General features: G+C 28.8%; 1 protein-coding gene across 1 annotated transcript in view; it reads right to left on the reverse strand.

The window, feature by feature from the left end:
* The window catches only part of LOC129969609 (ras-related and estrogen-regulated growth inhibitor-like protein), a 100,949-nt gene that overhangs the window by 28,322 nt on the left and 49,724 nt on the right, over nucleotides 1-22,903 (reverse strand). Inside the window, exon 2 of the mRNA XM_056084254.1 lies at nucleotides 9,502-9,558. Coding sequence (XP_055940229.1) covers nucleotides 9,502-9,558 — 57 coding nt within the window. The remainder of the gene's footprint in view (nucleotides 1-9,501; nucleotides 9,559-22,903) is intronic.

A 22,903-nucleotide genomic window follows, 5' to 3' on the forward strand; every position in this document is an offset into this window, starting at 1 on the left:
TTTTCATTGTATTGAAAATTCACTTTTTTATTCATTTCAAGCTTCTTCTTTCGTAGATTTCAACAATGGAAGAAAATTCCGAAATTAATTATCTGATGAAATGATGAAAACGGCTTGAATTTCAACTCAATAATATAATTCATGGTTAGAAATATATATATAAAAATTATTTTTAAAAAATTGACAAATAAAATCACATTACTGGAGGCAACTTTTTTCTAATTGGAAATGGGAAACCTGATCCACGAATCGATAAATATATGAATCTTCACATCAATTACGCTGAAACGTAATCATTTTTACATAACGTTTGATAAAAGTCATTTTATTTTCTGCTCGTTTTTTTTTTTTTTTTTTTTTGTAATCCATCGAAGCGTGCAGAAAAAAATGTTCAATAATAATTAACATTTATTTCTAATTAACATAATTTAACATTCATTTCTGGTGTCAGTAATTACAATTTTAAACTGAGTGGAGATTTGTTTGAGTGTGAATTAGGAATACAAGAAATAAAATTGTCTAAATTTCATGACCTTATAAAAGTTTCTGATTTATAAAAATACCCAGTTGATAGAACTTAAGATTATTAAAGAATGTAGAATTGTCAAATATCGGAAATTTCATGAAATTTATTAATTATTGATTATCATTAAAATTTTATTGAATTAATTACTAATAACTGTTATTACAAATAATTTTAATAATAGCTGTTTACAATAACAATTTTTTTCATCAAAACAGTAATTTTGCAGATATAGTAAATTGCGAATGAATTATTTAGACGAAATTGTGATAAATACACTTTTGAAACGATGATGTATCGTTAAATTTCCTAAGCCCAATGAGTTTACTTACATTAAATTATGTTAAAGCCTCAAAATTAAATACAACCAAACTGCTGATAGTAACCATTCTAAAAAAATTCGTCCCAAAACCTATTGCCATGCATAGCTTGTTTGCAGTTCAAATAATCCGTTTTATCAGTCTGATTATTTTGTAACGTCCGATAAAAAATGCACTATTGTTCAAAAGAATTTTTTGATATTAGAAATAATTGTTCATTTTCTGATATACATTTAATATTCTGGTTTAAGCATTTAAAATAAAAAAAAAAGATTTTATGATTTTTATTATAATTATTTATTTATTTTGCTAATTTATTTAATATCGTTTTCTGCTAACATCAGAAACTTCCGAGTTCTCAAACATTATTGCAATACATGCACCTAAATTTTATAACATATTTAATAATCCTTATTTTGATTATTTATTAGATAGCCTTTCAACTCTTTTTATAAGTTTGTCAATAAATATATGAACCAGTGTTTCGAAAAATGCTATAGACTCAAAAAGACATAGCGTATTCAATGCATATTTTTCATTGAATATTCACAGTTTATATTTTCTTAATTCAGAATAGTTAAATGGTAATTTGGAAAAATTTCATTATAACACTAATCTTTTCTGAATAATAACAACCAAAAGTAGGAACAATAACATATTTTTTAAAACTCAAAAAATATGCTCAAAATATAATATACAGGGTGTTTATTTAGTCCCGGACCCATTATGATGCTTAATAACTCATAAAATAATAAAGATAGATTAAAATTAATAACATAAATGGTTAAATAGACTCAAAAAGTTTCATGACTCTTGTCAATGAACTTTCACGTGTGCCCCCTTCGTCGCACGGAGAATATCAAGTCGATAGTCAATTTCACGCCAGGTAGCGGCAAGCATGCAGGCATCCACAGAGCCTATTGCGGTTGTAATTCTGGCTTTTATGTCATCAATGTTCGACACTCTCCTCCTGAAAACGTTGGAGGATCTTTTTGGTAAATTCTGAAATTTCTCTGTGCTTGCACTATCGATTTCGTTTCTATGAACCACCATAAAATCTGTGCTTTCTCTTGTGGTGTATGCATTCTCCTTAATATCCGCTCGAATAAAACATCACATACAAAAGTACTACATAGCACAAACACATCAAAAGTAAACGTAACATTGCAATAGTTGCCAAAAACAAAAGAGAGAAAAATGCAATTAATAAGCAGACGATATTTAGAAAAGTACAGATATTTAGACTCTAAAATGAAATTATCTGAAATTAACCACACGCGCAGACGATATTTACAAAAGTAAAAATATTCAAACCTGAAAAGGAAAATATATGAGTTATTCCATCAATAAATGCCATAAGTTTGTTTATATCTTCATTATTTTATGAGTTATTAAACATCAAAATGGGTCCGAGACTTTATAAACACCCTGTATAATATAAGACAGATAAATGTGCACTGTGTCTTATAGTGCATGTATTTATTATAATTTCCTTTGACTGTGAAATTATAAGAATTTATTTCATTTTATATTTTGAGAACCACTTCACTAGAAACGCTACATTATGATGAATTTTCAATATTATTAGATGAATATGAATGATAAGATAAAAAAAAATAGTAACCAAACTATATATTCATCTAAGATTCTTTCATCTACCAAAATTCATTTATCATAGCATGAAATTTTCTGAAAGCAATGAAAATTTTTCTGAATCAAAATTTATTTATTCTGTTTTTTTTATTTTACATGCTTATATTTTGTTCTTTCTGCGCCTATTAACTATAACCATTCCCCATTAACCATTTTGCGGAGGAAGACAGACGGTCCTCGTGTATGAGATCCATGCATAATTGAATATTGCCGCATCATTCATAAATATTCCTTCGCGGATATCCGACAACATATGGAAAAGATAATTGGGCCCCCTCTTCTTTTTTGGGGTTGAACTACTTTTGTTATAGCAAGCGACCTTGAACTTGAAGGCTAATTAAATTTAGGGCGTAGAATCTGGAAAGACAGGTAAGATTTAGTGTTTCCACCATAAGTTGTATCTTTAAGTCTAGTTTTCCTGTATTGTCTATGCTTTCCCATAAATTACTTCATAATTATTTGCACTAGATGATAAGAAAAAATCAACGAATGACCTTAAATTATACCTATTACAGAGATAGTTAATTTATATACATATCTTTGTAGAGATATAATGCATATTTTGTTTTCGGGATGGACTCCTAATGATTCGAGGTTTCCTAACGTTAATTATGTATATCTTCATTCATAAATTTCTGCGAAGATCTTTTGATCGTAAATGCATACAAATTATTCTAAATTTCAGTGGTAACTATAGTGAAAAAGAAAAACGAATTCACCGAAGTATTATAATCATTTTGCAGTTAGAGGGAAGTTTCATAAATTGCTTTGGTGTGAATGTAGTTCAGTAGTAAATTTAGTTCTGCAAGAATGTTTGGAAAATATTTTTTCACCAATCAAAAATGAAGTTTGGAATTGCCTTTCAGAAAATAAAAATAATGCTAAATGATACCAGAAGGTAACTAATATTGCTCACAGTATTATAATAAAATATATTCAGCAATGTTTGTTCAATAAATGTTTCTTAGGATTATCTGGAAGACAAGTGATAAATAGTAAAATAACTTGTCCTGTTAGCATAAATATTTTATGATCTCTTCACAATATTGTTTGAGATTCTGAAGGCCAGGCAATATCTTTAAGATAACACAACAATGTTAGTGGGCATTTAGTGCTAATAGTCATTTTTGTGTACATGTTTTTAGTACTGTTGTAAAGTTTTATAAAATTTTATTTTCTTAATGAGTATCGAATGAATACCTTGTAATTGGAACAATCCAAATATTGAGAGAGGGCCAGAAACGGTATTTTACATTCAATGGATCCATAATAAGACGGAAAAAGATACAGAGCTGGACTTATATATTAGCAACTGAAGTCATCCACCAAACCCCAATCATTGTGCAATCTAGATTAACTGGGATTCCTGCGATTTAATGTAAAAATTTGAATCTTCAAAACACAGTTTTATTAGTACATTGAAAAATAGTTTTTTTATTTTAATTATTGGGTGCAAAAATAAAGCCCCACTAAGTTATAACAGAGTGTCTTGGCAGTATTATGTGTCAGTATGTAAATCGAGAAAGATGAATTTGAAAGGTTTGACAATACCCTTTAAAAATTATTGTATGATCTAAAATTTAAAAAAATATATATTTTTTTAGCATAGAAAACATGCCAAACAAAAGCATTTGCAAGAATTTATATTACATTTCATTTATAAAAAAAATTGTAGCAGAAACATGTAGGTAGTTATCAGATATTTATGGTGAAAGATTCCATTAAGTACATCTTGCAAAAAATGGTTTGGCGATTTAAAAATGATTATTGGAAGCATTACTTGACAGAACCAACAATCGCCAACGAGCCAAGGGAGCGTCTTTTGCTTCAGTAGCACCAACAGTACGTCTTAGCTACTCACGCATCACATTCAGTTGCACAACCCCTTTTTACAGGGGGGCACATTCACGCATCTCGCAGATAGAACACATGAATAACAACCATGCCCGAACCAGGAGTCGAATCCAGGACGCCTAGGTCAAGAGGAAGATGCGCTACCCCTATGCCAGGACGCCGGCATGATTAAGTTTAAAACGTTGAAATGTGAAACTAAAGTGACAGGTAATTAAAATATAAGCTTCAATATGTGCGAAACTTCTTAATGTCTTCAACATAAAAAAGCCTTTAGCATTAAAGAGCCATCTAGCAAAAACATCAAATAATTGAAAAAAAAATTCAAAGTTTTTACTGTGTTCAAAATGAGATGGTTATATTTTGACTGGGCTGCACTATTATAATACCACTGATAGGTCTCACTTTGAAAACATTATTCTTTAAATTGCATTTCGATGTTCTTTTTATTAAAAAAAAGAATTTGTAATACTATCTGATGCGTTTAAAAACTTGTTCCAGTTCAAAGTAGTAATTTAATCTACGAGTTAATCTCGTAAATTCACTATATCAATTAGAAACATGGTTTTTGGAAATAGAATTCCAAAAATAATATCAGTCCTGAAATAGTGATGACATGTATGAATATTTTTTATCTATTCTGACTTTTTAGAACAATATAGAATAGATAAAATTAAGCAAAAAAATAATAATAGCGAAAGACAAAATTACTAAATAAATATTAAATACGAAGCTCCTAAATAGAATTCCAAAAATAATATCTGTCATGAAATAGCGAGAACATGTATGAATATTTTTGTCTATCCTAAGTTTTTAAAACAATACAGCATAGATAAAATTAAACAAAAAAATAATAATAAACGAAATTACTAAATAAATATTAAATCCGAAGCTTCTAATAATTGTTTTAAATATATTGGATAAAACGATTAACTTTTTTTTAATAAACAACAACTGAAAACGAGAAAATTAACAAAGCAAGAAAACATTTCTACCGGCACATCATGTATAAAGAATAACCGGAAATGTTAAATTTGTGTTTAATTTATAGTCAATGGCAATCTCAATTTCTTAGTACCACCTTCTTCCTGTATTTCTAATATTTATTAAAAAAAAATTCATTTATTTGCGTTTAAATGTAAGAAAAATATATAAATAAAAAGAAAAAATAATTAGATTCCAAAAGCACAACTGTTAACAAGATAGGAAACTATTTTTCTTTTTTTCAAATTTTATTATCAATAAATTGAATTGCATTTAAATATACTACAATCAGCTCAAGGAATTTAACTCTTGCTAACATAATAAATTGAATAGACTTTTAAGAAAAGTTAGAAAACAAAGTTGAATCCAATTTGCAAAGCTTTCACGGAACGGTAGCATAACAGCTTTAATGTTTCTGTAATAAGATAATAATACGATTACCTCTCATACGATTGCGAACTGTAAATGCACTCTGAAAATGCAAAGTGAGTGGAATATTAAACAGATATTGTCATTCTATTATCGAATATAGTGACACCGATACACCATTCTAAGAGACAGAATATTTGAATATCTCTTAATGTTGCCACTCATGATTATTACACGAGCAAACGATTATGTTTTTCCTTCTCTTATTTGAAAAAAGATTTTCTTCTTCGTTGTAAATAGGTTAAATAAATTAATTCGAAATAACAGTCATTTCAAGCAGGAAGAATGATATGTTCTGTGAAAGAAATGAAAGTTTCACCATTTAAGGCTATTCTGTTTTTAACAAATATCTTAAGAGGACAGTCGTATTGAAAAGAATTAAATAGATTTGTAGGTTCCTTTCAAATTTTAGCTTGCTTACAGTGACAAGAAATTGATTGATGAAAATTTTAGCATTGTCTGATGCAATTTATATGCAAAAGTAGCTCTCATTCCTACAATCTTTATATAGAATTTCATATTATTTTTTTATTATCTGAATGTGAAATTATAATAAGGTTATGTTTATGTTTAATAAATTTAAATAAAATCAGCTTTTAAATATGCACTTTTATTATTAAACGGCAGGAAGGATTTTATTTTGATTATTTTTTACTTTTCGGGCTTAAAATCAATTTTTCTCAAACCTTGTCAAATAGGCTTACTGGTACAGACTCAAAATTTAAATTAATATTAATTGATTAATTAAAAACTATTACGATTTGAAGATAATAAAGTAATATATTGCCAATTAATATTGTATTGTCAAAGTTTAGAGTTTTTTTTTTTCACAAATTCTAAAGAATATTATTGCATTTTTACTCCAATTTGAATTCTGAAAGATTGGTTTTTCATTGATACTAGTTTTATTTCCATGATTTTTTAAAATTTTAATAGATTTTTCATATTTATTTTTAAATAAATTTTGAAATTTTTTTTCCTACTTATAACCACGTATAGCAAAATAAAGAAAAATGGAAAAAATTAATATGAATATTTTAAAAGTCCGTGGGACATTAAAAAATTAATTGTTAGATTTTTTTAAAATTTATTATTAACTTATTCTTTATGATATTTCAAAACACTACTTATTATAATAATATTCTTAAGCTGACATTTTTTTCTGTGAATTATGCGATGATAATTAAACTAATCAAAGATAAGATACCCGAATAAAATTTAAAATTTTAACATGCTGTAATTTTTTTCCTTCTAAAAAATGCTTGTCGATTTATGACAATTCCACACACACAAAAAAAAAGGAGAGAAGGTATTATAAAAGCGCGCGTCTTAGTATAGAATCAATCAGTCGAATTTCGGAATAAACAACTGTTGCGCTACAACTTGTAACTCTCATAATAGATTAAAGAAATGGAAAACGTAGACTATTATAATAGTTAGAATGCTTTTATTTATTTTAGAAAATTGACATTTTACCGGATCTTTCTTCCTTTGTTGATTCCCATGAAAAAAATACGACATACTCTATGTGTAAGATAACGCAATGTTTCGTTTAAATAATGAATACTACAGTATACATTTGAATAACGCGTTAAAAAAGAAAGTGAAATCAAAAGTAAACAGCTAAGATAAATGCTATTATTAAGGCATAAGGCGACCTTGGAACAACGATTTTGGTGACCCTTAGCCAGTTTTTTTAATGATTTTATTCAAATAATCTTTTTTTTTTATATGAAATGCAACCTTTTATTTCTACCATAATATAAAAGCAAACTAAATTTGTTTAAATTTGCTTTAATATCGGAAGAGCAATGTTTTTTTAAAGGTAAGAACTGGTTTTATTTCTTTACGGGAAGGACTTCAACTGGTTTTTATTCAAAACGTTGAATAGTTCAGCAAATTTTAAGCAACGTTTCGTGCAAATACTATAAATATTTCATAGCATATTATAAAATAAAATTTTAACGGTCAAGAGATTTTAGGCGATATGACAATTTTAAAAATTCATTAAATTACAAAGTATACATAAATTTTGCAAAATTTTAGATAATTTTTTTAAATTTAATTTGACATTTTGAATAATTATAATAACCTCAATAATAATTTTGATACCATTACCAAATTATAGTAAAATAGTAACATGATATAATAGGCAACAATCATATTTATCTATTCATGGGCTAATCAAATCTAAATGAATAAAATTAAGTGTTATATTTCATTCTGTAGTTTTTCTTCGCCTTTATCTTCGCCTTTAATGATTCTTCTTTACCTCTAACTTATTTCATGCTTGCCATCAGTGTATCGACTTATTCACTCACTCTTTGATGTGCTAAGCTTATGATTTTTTTTACAGTTAATGTTTTTTTAGCCAATAGACTATTTTAAAATTTTCAGAATTTAATTATTAGTTAATGAAATAATTTGATTAGCGTTTGAATTCATATAAATAATGTCACATGGTAGAAAATTTCAGGAAAATTGTTTCTATGATTATTTCTTATGTATAACTTATCCGCCTTTGGCGACCAGCTGATTGACCGGGGATATTACCAGTCATCATTAATTATTATTATGTTAATCTTATACATAGCTCATAAATTAACATAATAATAATTATATGTTAATCTTGGAGTTATGGAGTAATCATGAGCAATTACATCAACAAAACATAATAATAATCTTTAATAATACACAAAACATGTTTTTAGCATCAAGTTGTCACTGATGTCAAAACCGTGATATTTTAACTGTATTACTTTTGCTCTCTTCATAAACAATCCTAACGGAGTCGATAACTGTAATAAAATATAACTGTCTATTCTTCTGTCTGCAAAATGATTCCATTATTTTTATAACTATTCTATTCATCATCTTCGAAGTATTATAACTTTATCTATATGTTCCTGATATGCTTTACTTAGATAAAACAGATTTTTTTCTTCTTAAGCTTTCAATAATGAAAGAAAATCCCGCAATTAAATATTAGATGAAAAATTAAAATGGTGTCTATTTCTTGCCGCCATGAATTTTATAATTAAAAATTACTCAAATTTTTAAAAAAATCCTCCCAAAATTCATGAAAAATTTGCACGATTATGAAATTGATATCTTTAAAATGACAATTTTAATATTTAATGTTTAATATATTAAAATGGTGTAAAATCAGCTTTATGGAATGATGTTTTCTGGATTTATCGTGAAAGACCGACTTCTTAATTTCTAATCTCACTTAATTTGCAATTAATTAAAATTTTACATAAAACTGAAAAAAATTCGCTCTGCAATGGACATTTTTATTCTCTGAAGTGTCTTTGGGTCACATTTCGTAATTCTAAGTTAAACGATATATATAGTAGAGCTCCAAAACAAATACAATCTACGATTCTCCTTTATTATTAGTTAATATTAATATAATGAACTATGAATTGTAAGCAAAGATATAAAAAATAATAGATCATAAAAATTCCAAATTTTAAAATATTAATAACAGTGCATTTTTATTCAGTACGCATTCTACCATATAGTCAAAACAATCAAATATTATAAAATAACTGAAGTTATGAAAATTAATAATAATTATTATTATATTTCATGTTCCTTATTCTTTCATTTCAATGCGTACTGCTTCCGCTAATAATATCTTTTAACGAAGTATCACATGTGTAAACATCATTAAGTTGCATCCTCATTAAAATTCAAACAAATCTCTGTTCTTTTTATTCGAAATAAAATACTTACCAGTACTGGAACTATATTCTCCAATATATCTCTTGGTTAAATAGCGAACCGTAACAGCTAAAAAGAAAATAATGTTCAATTACTAAAAAAAAATATAAGTAATTTAGTACACAAAAGTAATTGGTATAATGCTTAGAAAACTGTTTATAAATTCGACAACTAATGATAGTTATTTTGTAATTTAATTACTATTGAATTATGAATTTCACCTTGAGCTAGATATTAAAATGAAGAAAAATGATTTTAACTAGATCTTTGCTTGCTTTAGATAAGGCTTCAAAATACTTACTTATTGAGTTTATTTTTTCCAGGAATTAAAAAAAAAAAACATGTTAGGAGCATACTGACCTATATCTATTTTTAAAGTGATTAAAAATTCTTTACATGCAGAGTGCATATAATAAAAGCTCTTATTTTATCATTTTCATCACAAAATACATGTTATTAATACAAAGTTCACGTTATTTTTTTTAAAAAATTGAATCATGTTGTTAACGTATATTTTACGATGTCTTGAACAAGAAATTTATAAAAACGGTAGGTACTATATAGGGAAATATAACGATAAGAGACGGATTTTTACAGGATTAGCAGTAAATTAACAATGATTTCAATATTTTTAGATATCAAACGTTCTACTAAGCAATTGTTAGCATCGAATTTGTTGGATCACTTTATTGTTTTTATTGCATATCATTTTGAAATGGATGCTATATAGTTTTACTTTCTCATAAACGTAATATAAAGAAAGTATAATAATAGTTAAAAAAATTCAAATTTGAGATTTTGATGAATCTTTACGTTTTAGATCACCCTGAGATGGAAAAAAAAACAGTTTGGGAAAATGTTCGTCTGTCTGTCCGTCTGTGACAAAGATAATTGAAAAACGTGTTAAGCCAGACGGTAAAAATTTAGTATACGATTTTTACACCAGGTTTACAGACTTCGGTCAAATCTTCAGTTTAGTTTAGTTATATTAACGTCCCGTTGTAAAGCAACACTAGGGTTGTTTGGGGACGGACCTCGTAATTTTGAACCGCGGTCAGATGACGAGGACGGTACTCGAGCTGGCATCCCCCTCTCCACACCACACCAGTGGGAGGACATTTCGTATGACAGATTTCATGTGCAACAGGCCCCCTTACACGACGGTTCTTCGATGGAATCGGGTCTCGAACCTGAAACCCTACGGCTCACAAGCCGAGACCTTGCCACCAGGCCACCGCGGTCGTCAAATTTTCAGTAAAATCTGTTAAGAGGTAGTCCGGCTGTTCGGCTGTCCGGGTGTTCGAATACAAGTTAAGATGATAATTCCAAAATAAAAGGAATTAGATAGATAAAATTAGGTACATGGATTCAAAATCTATAGTCTAGAACCTGTAAAATTTTGAATCAAAACCAACAAAGGGTTGACCATTGGTCGGTTGTTAATATCAGAAATATTTAGCGAGATAATTCAAAATCACAAATCACTAAAATATATCAAATTTGGTTTAGGAATTTTGTGACTACAAAAGCAGTTTTGTGACAAATCTTTGTTTCAATCGATTGAGATAAACGCCTCTAAATCACAAATTCGATTTTCGGATACTTTAACAGCATGCCAGGGATCAATCGCCAAATAACTCGCCAAGAATGATAGGATACATTCACTAAAAATGCAAAATTCACTTCAAAAATTAATATTTCGTAACTATTGGACGCTAATGCCATGTAAAGTGTACTCTGTCAAGACAAGTTCATTACAGAGTATGCGAGTTCATTAGATAGTATAAAAAATTTGATACAAAAAATATTTATAATAGAAGATGCTAAACCTGTGACTAAATTTTATCTACTGAGTTTATGGATTGTTGTATTTATCGAATTCACTTGCTGTACTCTAACAGGCAGACAAAAAGATTTCCTATGAATAGATTTCGTTCAAAATGTGATAGATATCTAAAAGTGTGATCGTAAGGTCTTACACCAAATTTCATCCGCCTAGCTCAAAGCAGTTTTCAGTTATAATGTTAACTGGCAGACAGGCATAATGTCAGAAATGTGCTTTACGAACTCAGGGTGATCTAAAACATGGAGATTCATTAAAATCTCGAGTTCGAATAGATTTGATGATTACAATACTTCCTCTATACTTCGTATACGAGAAAATAAAAATACTGGTATGATGCAAAAGGTTTATATTTCGTAACTATTGTTCGTCAGTGCCATTCAAGGCATTCGTGACTTTATCTAAGGCACACAGTTTTATATGGGGGTGTAGATATAAGATCTTTATTGGAAAAATTGCATAAAAAGTTTGTTCGACGACTTCCAGAGACTTTTCTTAGTAAATTAAATATGATAAGAAATAATTGTTTTTAAAACTCTAGAATAACAGAGGTTATTGGAAATGGATTCTAGTATAATAAATGCAAATGTCACGATATGTCATAAATTTGGAGGGAGGAATCTTGTGACAGAAAGACAGATAATGGCATACATTTTTTTTTTTTTTTCATATTATAGATGCAGAGGTTTCAAAATAAGTAAGAGTTGGTAGCTTTTTTTTTTATTCATCTTTTTAAGTGAATTTTCTTTGCCTGACTTTTCCAAAGTTAAATCGGTGGACTTACCCTCTGGTGGATAACCCAACCCAAGAACAGCTGCAACAGAGTATGACGGCATTTCCATATCCAAATCAGGCATATTAAATTTCCATATCCAAATGAGGCATATTAAATTTCCATATCCAAATGAGGCATATTAAATTTCCATATCCAAATGAGGCATATTAAATTTCCATATTCAAATGAGATATATTTGCCAGATCTGGGTTTAAATTGTTATATGTTATCACAAAATGTTATATGTCGATAATGGTTCCAACTATTATTTCAAAATTTCGTTTTCTTTTTCGAGTGATTGGGGGATTTCACGACATTTTTATCTTTATAAACGCATTAATTTTATTTTGTAAATACACAGAGACGGGGATTAACCCTCCAGATGTGTATCCCTCGATTTCCGCGGGTTGGCAATCAGTCCATTTTCTGTTGCATCCCACGTTTTTCTCAGTTTAGATTGTTTGTTTTTACCATTACAGATTTTTATTATATTATATTATTATCGAATAATATATAGTATCTGATCACTTTCTTTGCAAAACATCTTTGAACTTATTTGCAAATATCGCATCTAAATAGGGATTTTAAAGAATTACGCAACCAGAGGGTTAACCTTTATACTCGGCAAGCCATTTTTCCTTGCCTCTCTACTGAATCAGAAGAGCTATTTGCTAACGATTATTTAATACTTAAAGAGACATTAAGTAACTTTCAAGCCTACTATTAAAACTTGAGTGGGTGAGTTAAAATGTAACATTTTAGATTCTGTAATAACATCACGGAGACATCGAAATGTTGTTTATCTGTTCTAAGGCATCAAAAGGCTCCTTGGTTCCTGATAATTGCACTAATTTGTTTTAACAGAGCAATCAAAACAACTAACAAGCCTTAAGCAATAATTTAGTAACCTACGCGGACTTGTTCCGGCGAGCGACATCTGAAGTAGGTAATTATATCTAAACGGCTGGGAGATATTAATAAACTTAATAACAGCCTTCCTACTTTTGAAAAAATTCTGCTTTAATAGTAAGTAGAGTATACCTAAATTGAAAGAACTAACTGGAGCGAAAGTGTTAAATCCGGAATTACGGCATCAACAATGATCTAAATAGGATATTTAATTATTGATTAATATGCATTAAATGTATATTTTACGGTTGATGTGATGAATCGATAATTATTAATAGTAACATGTAAAAATGATAAATAGATTTATCACACTGCCTGATTCTTATTAATAATTAACGATTATTACTAATAATAACAGATTAAACACACTGTCAGTACTCGATATACAATATTTAACAATTCATTACATCTTTGCAACAGAAAGAGGAAATAAAAATTTCATAAAAGTAATTTTTAAGACATTTCTAATAAAAAATATATATAATCTTTCATAGTAATTATTATTTTCTTTTCATTCTTAATATCCTTCATAGTTTATTATTATAAATGATAGGGCAACTTCTAAAAAATGATTCCTAATCATCAACAGGTGCAATTCTTCATATGGAAACGAAATTTAATTAAACTAGCCGCCTTTGGTTACCAGCTTGTTCGCCCAGAATAATGATTTTTTTAGGCAGTTAAATATTAATGTGAAATACATATTTTTTTCAAAAAAATAAATTCATCGTGTAATTAGATAAGATTGAAAAAAAGAAATTTTTTAATTTACTTGAATAAGTTCAAAACAAGTTATAAGCCGTGCAATTTAAAAAGTGTATATACAACAAAAAAAAAAAAAAAAAAACAGAAGTGAAAATCCTACTTTGGAATTAAAAGCCAAAAAAAAAAAAAAATTTAAATTATATTTTAAAAAAATGTTTCCTTTATTTAAAATTTTAATATTGGCAAAGGCACACGATTGAATGTTTCGATGGATAAGTTTAAATTTCATAACTTCAAAATATTAATTGTGACAAACTGCATATTACATTTAAAATATTCATTAAAAGTAAAGAAAAAATTGTACAGAAATAAAATTGATATCATTAAAAAGTGTGGGGTTTTTTTTTGCTTTTTTTTTAGTTTTAAGGTCACTCAAATTCCATTTTTATGAGACAATAGTTTTGATAAATATGGTCATCAATTTCTAGAGATATATCATAGCAATTACCCGCATGTCAATGGTTAAGCCTATTTTTGTGCTCGATTTATCTTTATCTTAAACCTATTTTTACGTTCTATATATTTTTATCTTAAGCCTATTTATTATTATTATTATTTCTGTTTCATCTTAATTCTTCTGAGTGAAGAGAGTTTTGGTGAACCTCATTCAGAGCATTTCTAATAATATTTTGCAGCTTCATTAACTATTGAAACATTGAACTAAATGCAACAATAAAAACACTCGATGAAGCAACCTGAAGCGTTCGTACAGGGATTTGTTTACATTTGACTGATGCCATTGGATAATAAGTAATACCAGCAATTTCTGTGACATGAACGTTAACGTTTTATATTGTTGTTCTGTTGAGCAACAGAGATAAACTGTTGGATTAACTAATAATTCTAAAAGTTGTAAAATAGTTTATTTTTATGCAAAACTAACTATTGCAGATTTTTAAAAAAATAACAAATTTGGAGGTGTTGTTTCTGATGGCACTCAACATGGGCAAGCCCCTCTGATCGAAGTCAGCGATTTTAAGCCGAAACAGAGCGTCTCTTTTTTTTTTAAGTAACCCAACTAGGGTCTAGAGTACGAATTTCTACTCACGCATCACATTCGCTGGCACTGCTCCTTTTTACAAGGTGGCACATTCACACATCTCACAGATAGAACAGATGAAAAACAATCATGCCCGAACCGGGACTCGAACCCACGACACTCAGATCAAGGGGAAGACACGCTACACTTATGCCAGGATGCCAGCACAAATTTGGAAGTAAAATGAAATATCGACTACAAAATTATATCAGTATAAACAAAAAACAGGCCAAGTTAAATATAAGTATTTAAATTAAACTGTCAAGCTTCATAGAAGAACAGGGGGAAAAAAAGAATTCTCTATAGTTTAGTTGTTATTTCTATTGTTTATTAAACAGATGGTTTACTGTAACAATGAAGCTAAGGTCAGCGTAATTTGCACGTTGTTGAAAAAAACAGAATCAACAATGTATATTTTTTGTGCCTGTTTTGTTGAAAAAGATACATTAGGAAAACTTATAAAAGAACTGAATACATTATGAATTTATAATTTTAGCTTGTAATAATGTTATTTGTGTTCTGTTGCAAATACAGAATACACACAAAACAACGTTAAATCGGTGCATTGTTTTCCAGGTTTATTAGATATCTCTTGCCAAAAAAAACACTTCAGCAGTTTCCCTATTACTTTTTGTTTCCTTGTGAGTATGTATCTTTAAATCTCTTTGTTCTATATTTATTCCTTAATAATTATAATTTGAAACTAGAAGCAAAAATTGATCTTGAGCTAATGATATTAAAAAAAATGCAACTAGAAACATCTGCTTCTAATGTATTATTTTCTAAAAGCAACGGCAAGCATATATTTTTAGATACGAGCTCAATCAACCATTTTTTTCTACGGTGTTCCAGTAATCTCCCTTTTTTAATCCCAAAATTAAACGACATATAAGAAGTTGGTGTAATTACGCAATGCTTCATTACAAATTTCTCAAAAGATAATTCTACGTTTTATGAGAACTGACAGGGAAAAAATTCAGAGCACATGCGCCGTTGAAGATGACTCAATTTATAAAAAATATCGTTTGCACTTTTTTTTTATCAGCTGCTCCGTTACATAGCGCAATTGAGGATGAACTATGAGGTGTTGCTTCCAAATTTTGAGGTGCGGTGCTAACATATTGTATCGACAATTACAGGTTGAGGAGTCAGAAGAGTCAAAAGTAGGCGCCTAAGTGAATTACTAAAATCAAGGTCAAGTAGTTACTTCGGTGTGCTACAAATAAAATTACTGGATTTCTTTTCTTTTTTTTCTCTTCCCGTTGGTAATATTGATCTTTTTGAACTTTAGATCCGTTCTCAAAAAAAAGAATGTATCCTTGATTAAGTTTGAAATCCATATTCTTTAAAATTAGTTTTAAGAGTAAATCTGGTGAACCGGATTGAAAACTGGGTTAAACTTTTCTGACAAATTTGGTTTTCATAATTTATTTTCTATAAGCTGTAATATAGCAAAGCACCTGCTATTAAACTTTTTAATGATTGTTATTGACCTAAATTTATGTAATTTGTCTACTGTGTATTTGAAATTAGACATCGAAAATAAAATATATAATTATTAACTTAACCGTTAAATTCTAAAAAAATCATCAGCAATGTTCTTTGTAATGCCATTCTTATCTGAAATGTCTTAATTTCAACCTGCTGTTTTTTAAAATTTTGATTATAATTTTACAATTCTATAGATACTTTTTTCAAATTCGAAACATTTTACAAAACACAACTTGTAACAAAGATTTGTTCTCATGAACAATGTCAATTATTTTTTAATATTATTGTGAAAAAAAATTTAGGCTAAATTATATCCAAGTACATTAGCGAATTTCATCCAAATAGAAATTAAGTATAATGTAATTGTAAATACATTATACCGCAAATTTATTCAATAGTATAATCAATTCAGAGGTAAAATTAGGATTTTTTTTGTCTTGTTTCTTTTTCTTACATGTTTTTAAAAAATTTAAATGAATTTTACCAACATATCTACAACTGAATACCAATGTAGCAGGATTTATTGAGAAATGTATTTAAATTTTAAATGTAAACAATATGTGTTTTTGTATTAGCTATACAATGAATTACAGTGCTTGTTTTAATGAGCTTATAATTTTGAATTGAAACAATTTTTGAGTTTTTGCAGATAGCATAATAATTTTTTAAATACTGTAAGAAAGGGATTTGATGGTTAATGATTCTAAAGTGATAAAGTAAAAAAATAGCGTCAAGTCAAAAATTTGACAGATATAGATTTTAAAGATGTTTTTTTTTTCCCTTTATGTATTTGAAAATCAGGTAGTCATGATTCTTTCTGAGGAGGATGAGGTCGGCGTTTCCTTGTAAATGAGACCTCTCACATGATTCCGAAGATAGAAATCGCATGGATGAATATCTGGTAAATAAAATGGTCAATTCAACACATTAGAATAACTATTTAGCCATCAGGCATTAAATCGCGTTCCAGATTTACAGTTTGAATGAGAAGCAAAACTTTCGCAGAAAGAGTGTTGTATTTTTATTTCATAAATTCAAATTTTTAGTTATAAAAATGAGATTTTCGATCGAATATGGCAGTTCAAAAGACAACTTTAAAAAGAGTGAAAGTTCTCATTAAACGTTTTCCTTTTATTCTCTGTCTCAATACACGCATTTATAACGACATCTTGGGAGACTTTGAGAAGCCATTTCATTTCGGAAAATTAAAAGTCACATTTATTTACTATATATGAAATATGTATTAGTAATGAAGTAGCAATTCGCACCTCCTAATACGCGAAACAAGGCGAACGTGGAATAATTCATTTATAACATGGAACACGTTTGTTTCTTTCATATATTTAATTCTAAAAACAGGTATAAAATAACAAACAGGAGAGTCTTTTAGTTTGGGAAAAAGTAGAGTCGGCTCTGTAGAATTGAGCTTGTTGACTTTTTTAATTAAATATTTAGCCTCATTTGAAATTAAATGATACACTTTATATAGGCCTAAATTGTTACAATTACAATGATTAAAACTTCATGAATACTTATGATTGTGAATATAAACATAACAATAATAAAACGCTTTATTTTATCGAAATTCAAAAGTTAATTTACAAAAAAAAATTTTATTTTCTCTTTCTCTGAAAATTAGATATACAAAGGTCAAAATCAATTTACTTTCAAAACAATAACAGCTTTTTTCTCCGAAAAAAAAACAGAAAGAAGTGAAGTAATGGAGCTATTTCTTTTCTGCAGCAATTCTTAAATAAAGACGAACAGCGGAGGCAAAACTATTAAACAGAACTCTTAATGGATCAAATATACTTCAACAAGGTAAAGTTTTATTACGGTATGTAAGATTCAACGGACACATTTTATTTTGAACTTTGAAGTTTTATGGATGCGTAATGTAACTAGAAACCGAACTTCCTTACGTCTGTTTTCTTTTATAGGATGCCAGAAGCTTTTAATGGTAAAAGCTCCAGATAAATATCTCTGAGAGTTTGGCACTTGAAGTTAAGTATGCTGTCTACAAATAAATCTAGCGGCGTAGGACTAGATTTTAAAAGAACATTTCGAACGTTTATTCTGACCTCACAGCGGATGATGGTCAGTAAAAATAAAGATAAAAACTGAACCATCGAGATCGTTTTAACAGCAGGGGGAGCATCGCATAGAAAGAGCCTACAAACCATCTCTGGAAAAGGGGACTCTTTAAAATTAATTGCCCATTTGCCTCAGGGCGTGTTTTTTCCAAAGGGGCCAAAATGCACGCCAATTACAACTTTTGGCGACACCGGGTCGTTCCGTATTATTGTTTGATTAACGAGCTGGGCACTAAAAATGTTTTGGCGTGTCGTAACAGGTGAGGTCCCTTCAAGGGTCGTCTCTGACCTACTCGCTCGTAACTCAATACTTCCGTAAAAGCAGTCAACCTGTCTGCAGCAGGTTGGCGCCAAGGGTCGTGGGTGGAATGCCAAAACCCTTGCCAAAAGGAAAAGTGTTGGACAAGTGACGGAAATTTTGTCTATAAGGATCTATCAGCGAGCGTTATCAGATGATTTGGGCTTTTCTATTAAATGGCTTCATGTCTTATTTTGGGGGAAGAATTTTATCGATTCCGGCGGAAAGAGGCTATCGGGTCAGATAAATCTGATAAATAAATGGGTGTTTCCAACATATCATGAGGAATCATTTACGATGTGAAAGATGTAATAGAAAGATTTATTGGCTATAAAATATTTATATTTTACCTAATTTTTTTTTCAAACGTTAGATTTACGTACAGTTAAATTTAGATCATTCGGAAATGACGACACTATTATAAAAATTCGGTTCAATCAAAATTTCAGATTTTAAAAAAATCGAGTCTAAAAAGGACCATACGAAGTGGAAATTACAATTTAAAAGAAAAAAATGGCAACAAAGATTTGTTCCAATATTTAGCAGGGAATATAAATAATATGCAATGAATTAATAATTATTAAGTAATTTTAATAAATAAAGTGAAAATAATTGTACTTTTTTAAATACAACAACCTACAAATGAAAAGTTTAATAAATAAGCAATATAAAATACTTTAAATTCTACAATTAAGAATTTACAAAAAAGAAAAAAAAATAGTAAAATTCTCATCTTCCGTATTAAAATTTTAAATGTTAAACTAGAAGTAACCCTGCTACCAAGTTAAACAAGCTATTATGCTAATGAAAATGTGAAAATTTTATAAAGGCATCATGTTTAATGAATACACTGCACCCAAAACACAAAGTTTTGCAATGGGCATAAAATACAGATATACTTGATTAACAAAATCAATTCGGAACTTAATGCAATTTTTTGTTTTGACTTCATATTAATCAAAACGAATTCGAATAATAAAAGATATTAATAGGAAATTCAAGAAGAAAGTGAAAAATTTCGAAATGTTGACGAATTCGAAATAAAATGTTAGAACTAACCATGTTTCACCATATTATTTACTTATAATTTAGTATGATAAATCAGTCAATCCAAGGTATATATACGCCAAATATGGTAGCTGTAGATAAGACAGTCTGGCCTATAGGATGTCAACTCACTCATCTTTATTATCAGTAGAGATAATAATCAATGAAATGGACAAGCCTGTTGGTCACTCTTCCTTTTCTTAAATAGTGGAATTAAATAAGGCTTTATTATTAAGTTATAATAAATACTGTAGACCTACGCCCCTGGGTGGACCGCAACACCTTGAAAAAACTAGAAGTAGACCGTACCCTGAAAAAGTCTACCCACCTCTGCTCTATAATATACATATGATAAATAACAATGTACTATTCTAAAATATATTAAATATACAAAAAATAATTCGTTCAGTGATGTTTTGTAATACTTTCAGATTGTAATTTGAATTAATTGGAATTTCGGAGAATCAATTTCGGAAGTGTTTTATGTAACAGCTGTTTGGCAGTGTATCATATTTATTTGGCGCCACCTAGACGCGTCTCACTCAATTCAGTTAACTTCTTTTATTACTTTTATCTCTTTGCGGTTTTCTGGATTAAAAAAAAACAAACTTGTGGCTTAATGGGTTCGATACATATGACATCCCAGTCACATTATATGTACATGTCACATTTACATAATTATGCATGCTACCTGTCATACTAAATTGACGTCAGTTAATTTTTTTCTCGTTAGATACGCAATGAATTCCGAAATGACATTAGCGGGGCATATTTAATAGTTATTACATGAGCCCTAATTGATTCCATTTTTGGATCGTCATTAATTTTATAACAAATATATACAGCGTTTTAAATAAGCATTACATCAAAATTATGTTACTCCCTATTTTTTTTAGAGGAGGATAAAAGAAACATAACTATAATAGAAAACTTGTTTTGCCATTTTGTTAATTTTCTAGAAACGTTAACTTTTTTTTTTATGTAACAAAAACAAAAAAAATTTCTCTAATCTTTCCCAGGTCATTGCGTTTTAATTTCCCATTTTTCAAAAAAAAAAAAAAAAATCATTTTCTTTACTCGGATTTTCTTTTTTTCACAAAAGGCAAAATTATTTTACTCATTTTTTAACTCCCAGAAATATTAGTATTATTTCCTATTTTTTTCCTTGGGCAGACGATTTTTAATTCCTTTATTTGGTCCTTATTCATTTCTACAAAATTTTAACAGAAAATTAATTGCGCCTCTTTTGTTTTATTTTTAGAAACATTCTTTATAACATTTGCTTTTATTTAGGTAAATTATTTTTAATTCCTTTATTACATAGGTTTTTTTCGAATAATTTATATATAAAATGGTAAAATAGAAAATAATTTTAACAATTTTATTTTGCTAGATTGACACGATGTTCTCTATACGAATATAAAAAATATTTGAAAAAGTTTTAGCAAATTAGGTAAAATTTTTCATATACATAGCATAGAAATTTTAGACATTTAATTTAGGAAGTTTATCTTGGATTATTAATTCACTCAATACATGCAACAATTGTATATATTTATTTTATAATAGTAATTAGGGTTAAGCGAATCTAACTATGTCAAAATTACCCCCCCCCCATTGAAAATCACATAAAAGAATCATAAGATAATTGGGGGTTTTTATATATATATTTTCTAAAGCACAATTATGACTTTTTCATTTTTCATAAAATAAAAGATTTTAAATTGCTTTATTTTATATTTTCTTTTCATATTAGGACAACAGAAATTTGATTTTATATTTTTATTAATTTCAGATTTTTTGTCACCAAACGATTTTTAATTGCTTTATTCATTCCATTATTTTTTCCACATAGACGATGGCAAAAAAAAAAAAAAAAATGTTTTCGTCGTTTTATTTCTAGAAATATAATATTTCTTCTTATTATTTTCAACAAAAACGATTTATTTGTCTTAAATTCCGAAATCATAATTTAATTATTCACACGATGCTATTATGCTAAAGCAATCATTTTATATCTTGATTAAAGTTATTTAAAAAAGTTGCAAAGATGGATATTGTTATCCAATTAACAACCAGCTCAAAAATGACACAATTTAAGATGTTACAGAAAAAAAAATACTAATTTTTCCCCTCTTTCAAAATTACCTAATCTACCAGCCATTATATTGCGTAATGGATTTCATTTAGAGCATTTTTACATAGCATATTGCATTCTAATATACAGCTTTCAATAATAAGCTTGAAATTTGCAGAATTAATTCAATAGCTTAACTGTGTCCAATTAAACTTTGCTTATCTTTCAGCAGTGAAATAAACCTTAATCACACCGCCGTTACCAATTAGCGTCTTTAAAATTCTTCTATCGAAGTCCACCGGTAGAGAAGAACCTCAACCACTTATTCACAGAATATACGATCCTCCCTACTTCCTGGGAATTCCTCTTTTAATCCTTTATTATCTTCTACTTTGAGGAACTGGTCACTCTTCTAAATGGAGCAAGAGGGAGGGTAGGCAAAGGATTTGTGGAAAAATTTGGCACAGGTTTAAACTTGACGAGGTCTGTAATTGACTTTTAGTAGGCGCAGATGACTGATTGTTTTACCAACTCTTTGAGAAGTTGTTTATTTCGTGACAAGGCCCTATGAATCTATGGAAATCTTATTAAGGAAGATTCAAGTTTTTAACCCTAAGGGATTTTCCGGCCTTGTTGGTCATTGAAAAACAAGTTGGCGAAGTTTGGTCTTCAGTTAAGACAGGCGTGAGGATGACAGTTTGAAGATGTAGTAGCAGCATTAAAGAAGGTTGAATTGATAATGAAATCAGCAACGGTTGTTTGCTGTGGCGATACTCAGTTAAAGAGGGTTTCCAGAAGGAAAGAAAAAAATTATCAGACCTACGGCATCGATAAAAATCGGCCTCGACCTTTACTAATGTTGGAAGGTCAAGCGAACCCGTGGACACGTGACCGCATTTATTTATTATTTATTTTATTTTACTCTGTCTTGACTTTTTCTTAATCCCTTTAAAAATGCTTCGTTTCATTTGTGTGGCAAGTTTGTAGAAATGCCGCATTTGCAAAAACTTCTGGCGCCAAACCGGAAATTTTTATTATACCCTCTCCCTTTTTTTTGTGCCCAAGAATTGTTGATGG

This window comes from Argiope bruennichi, chromosome 5, assembly GCF_947563725.1.
Source record: "Argiope bruennichi chromosome 5, qqArgBrue1.1, whole genome shotgun sequence".
Taxonomy (NCBI): domain Eukaryota; kingdom Metazoa; phylum Arthropoda; class Arachnida; order Araneae; family Araneidae; genus Argiope; species Argiope bruennichi.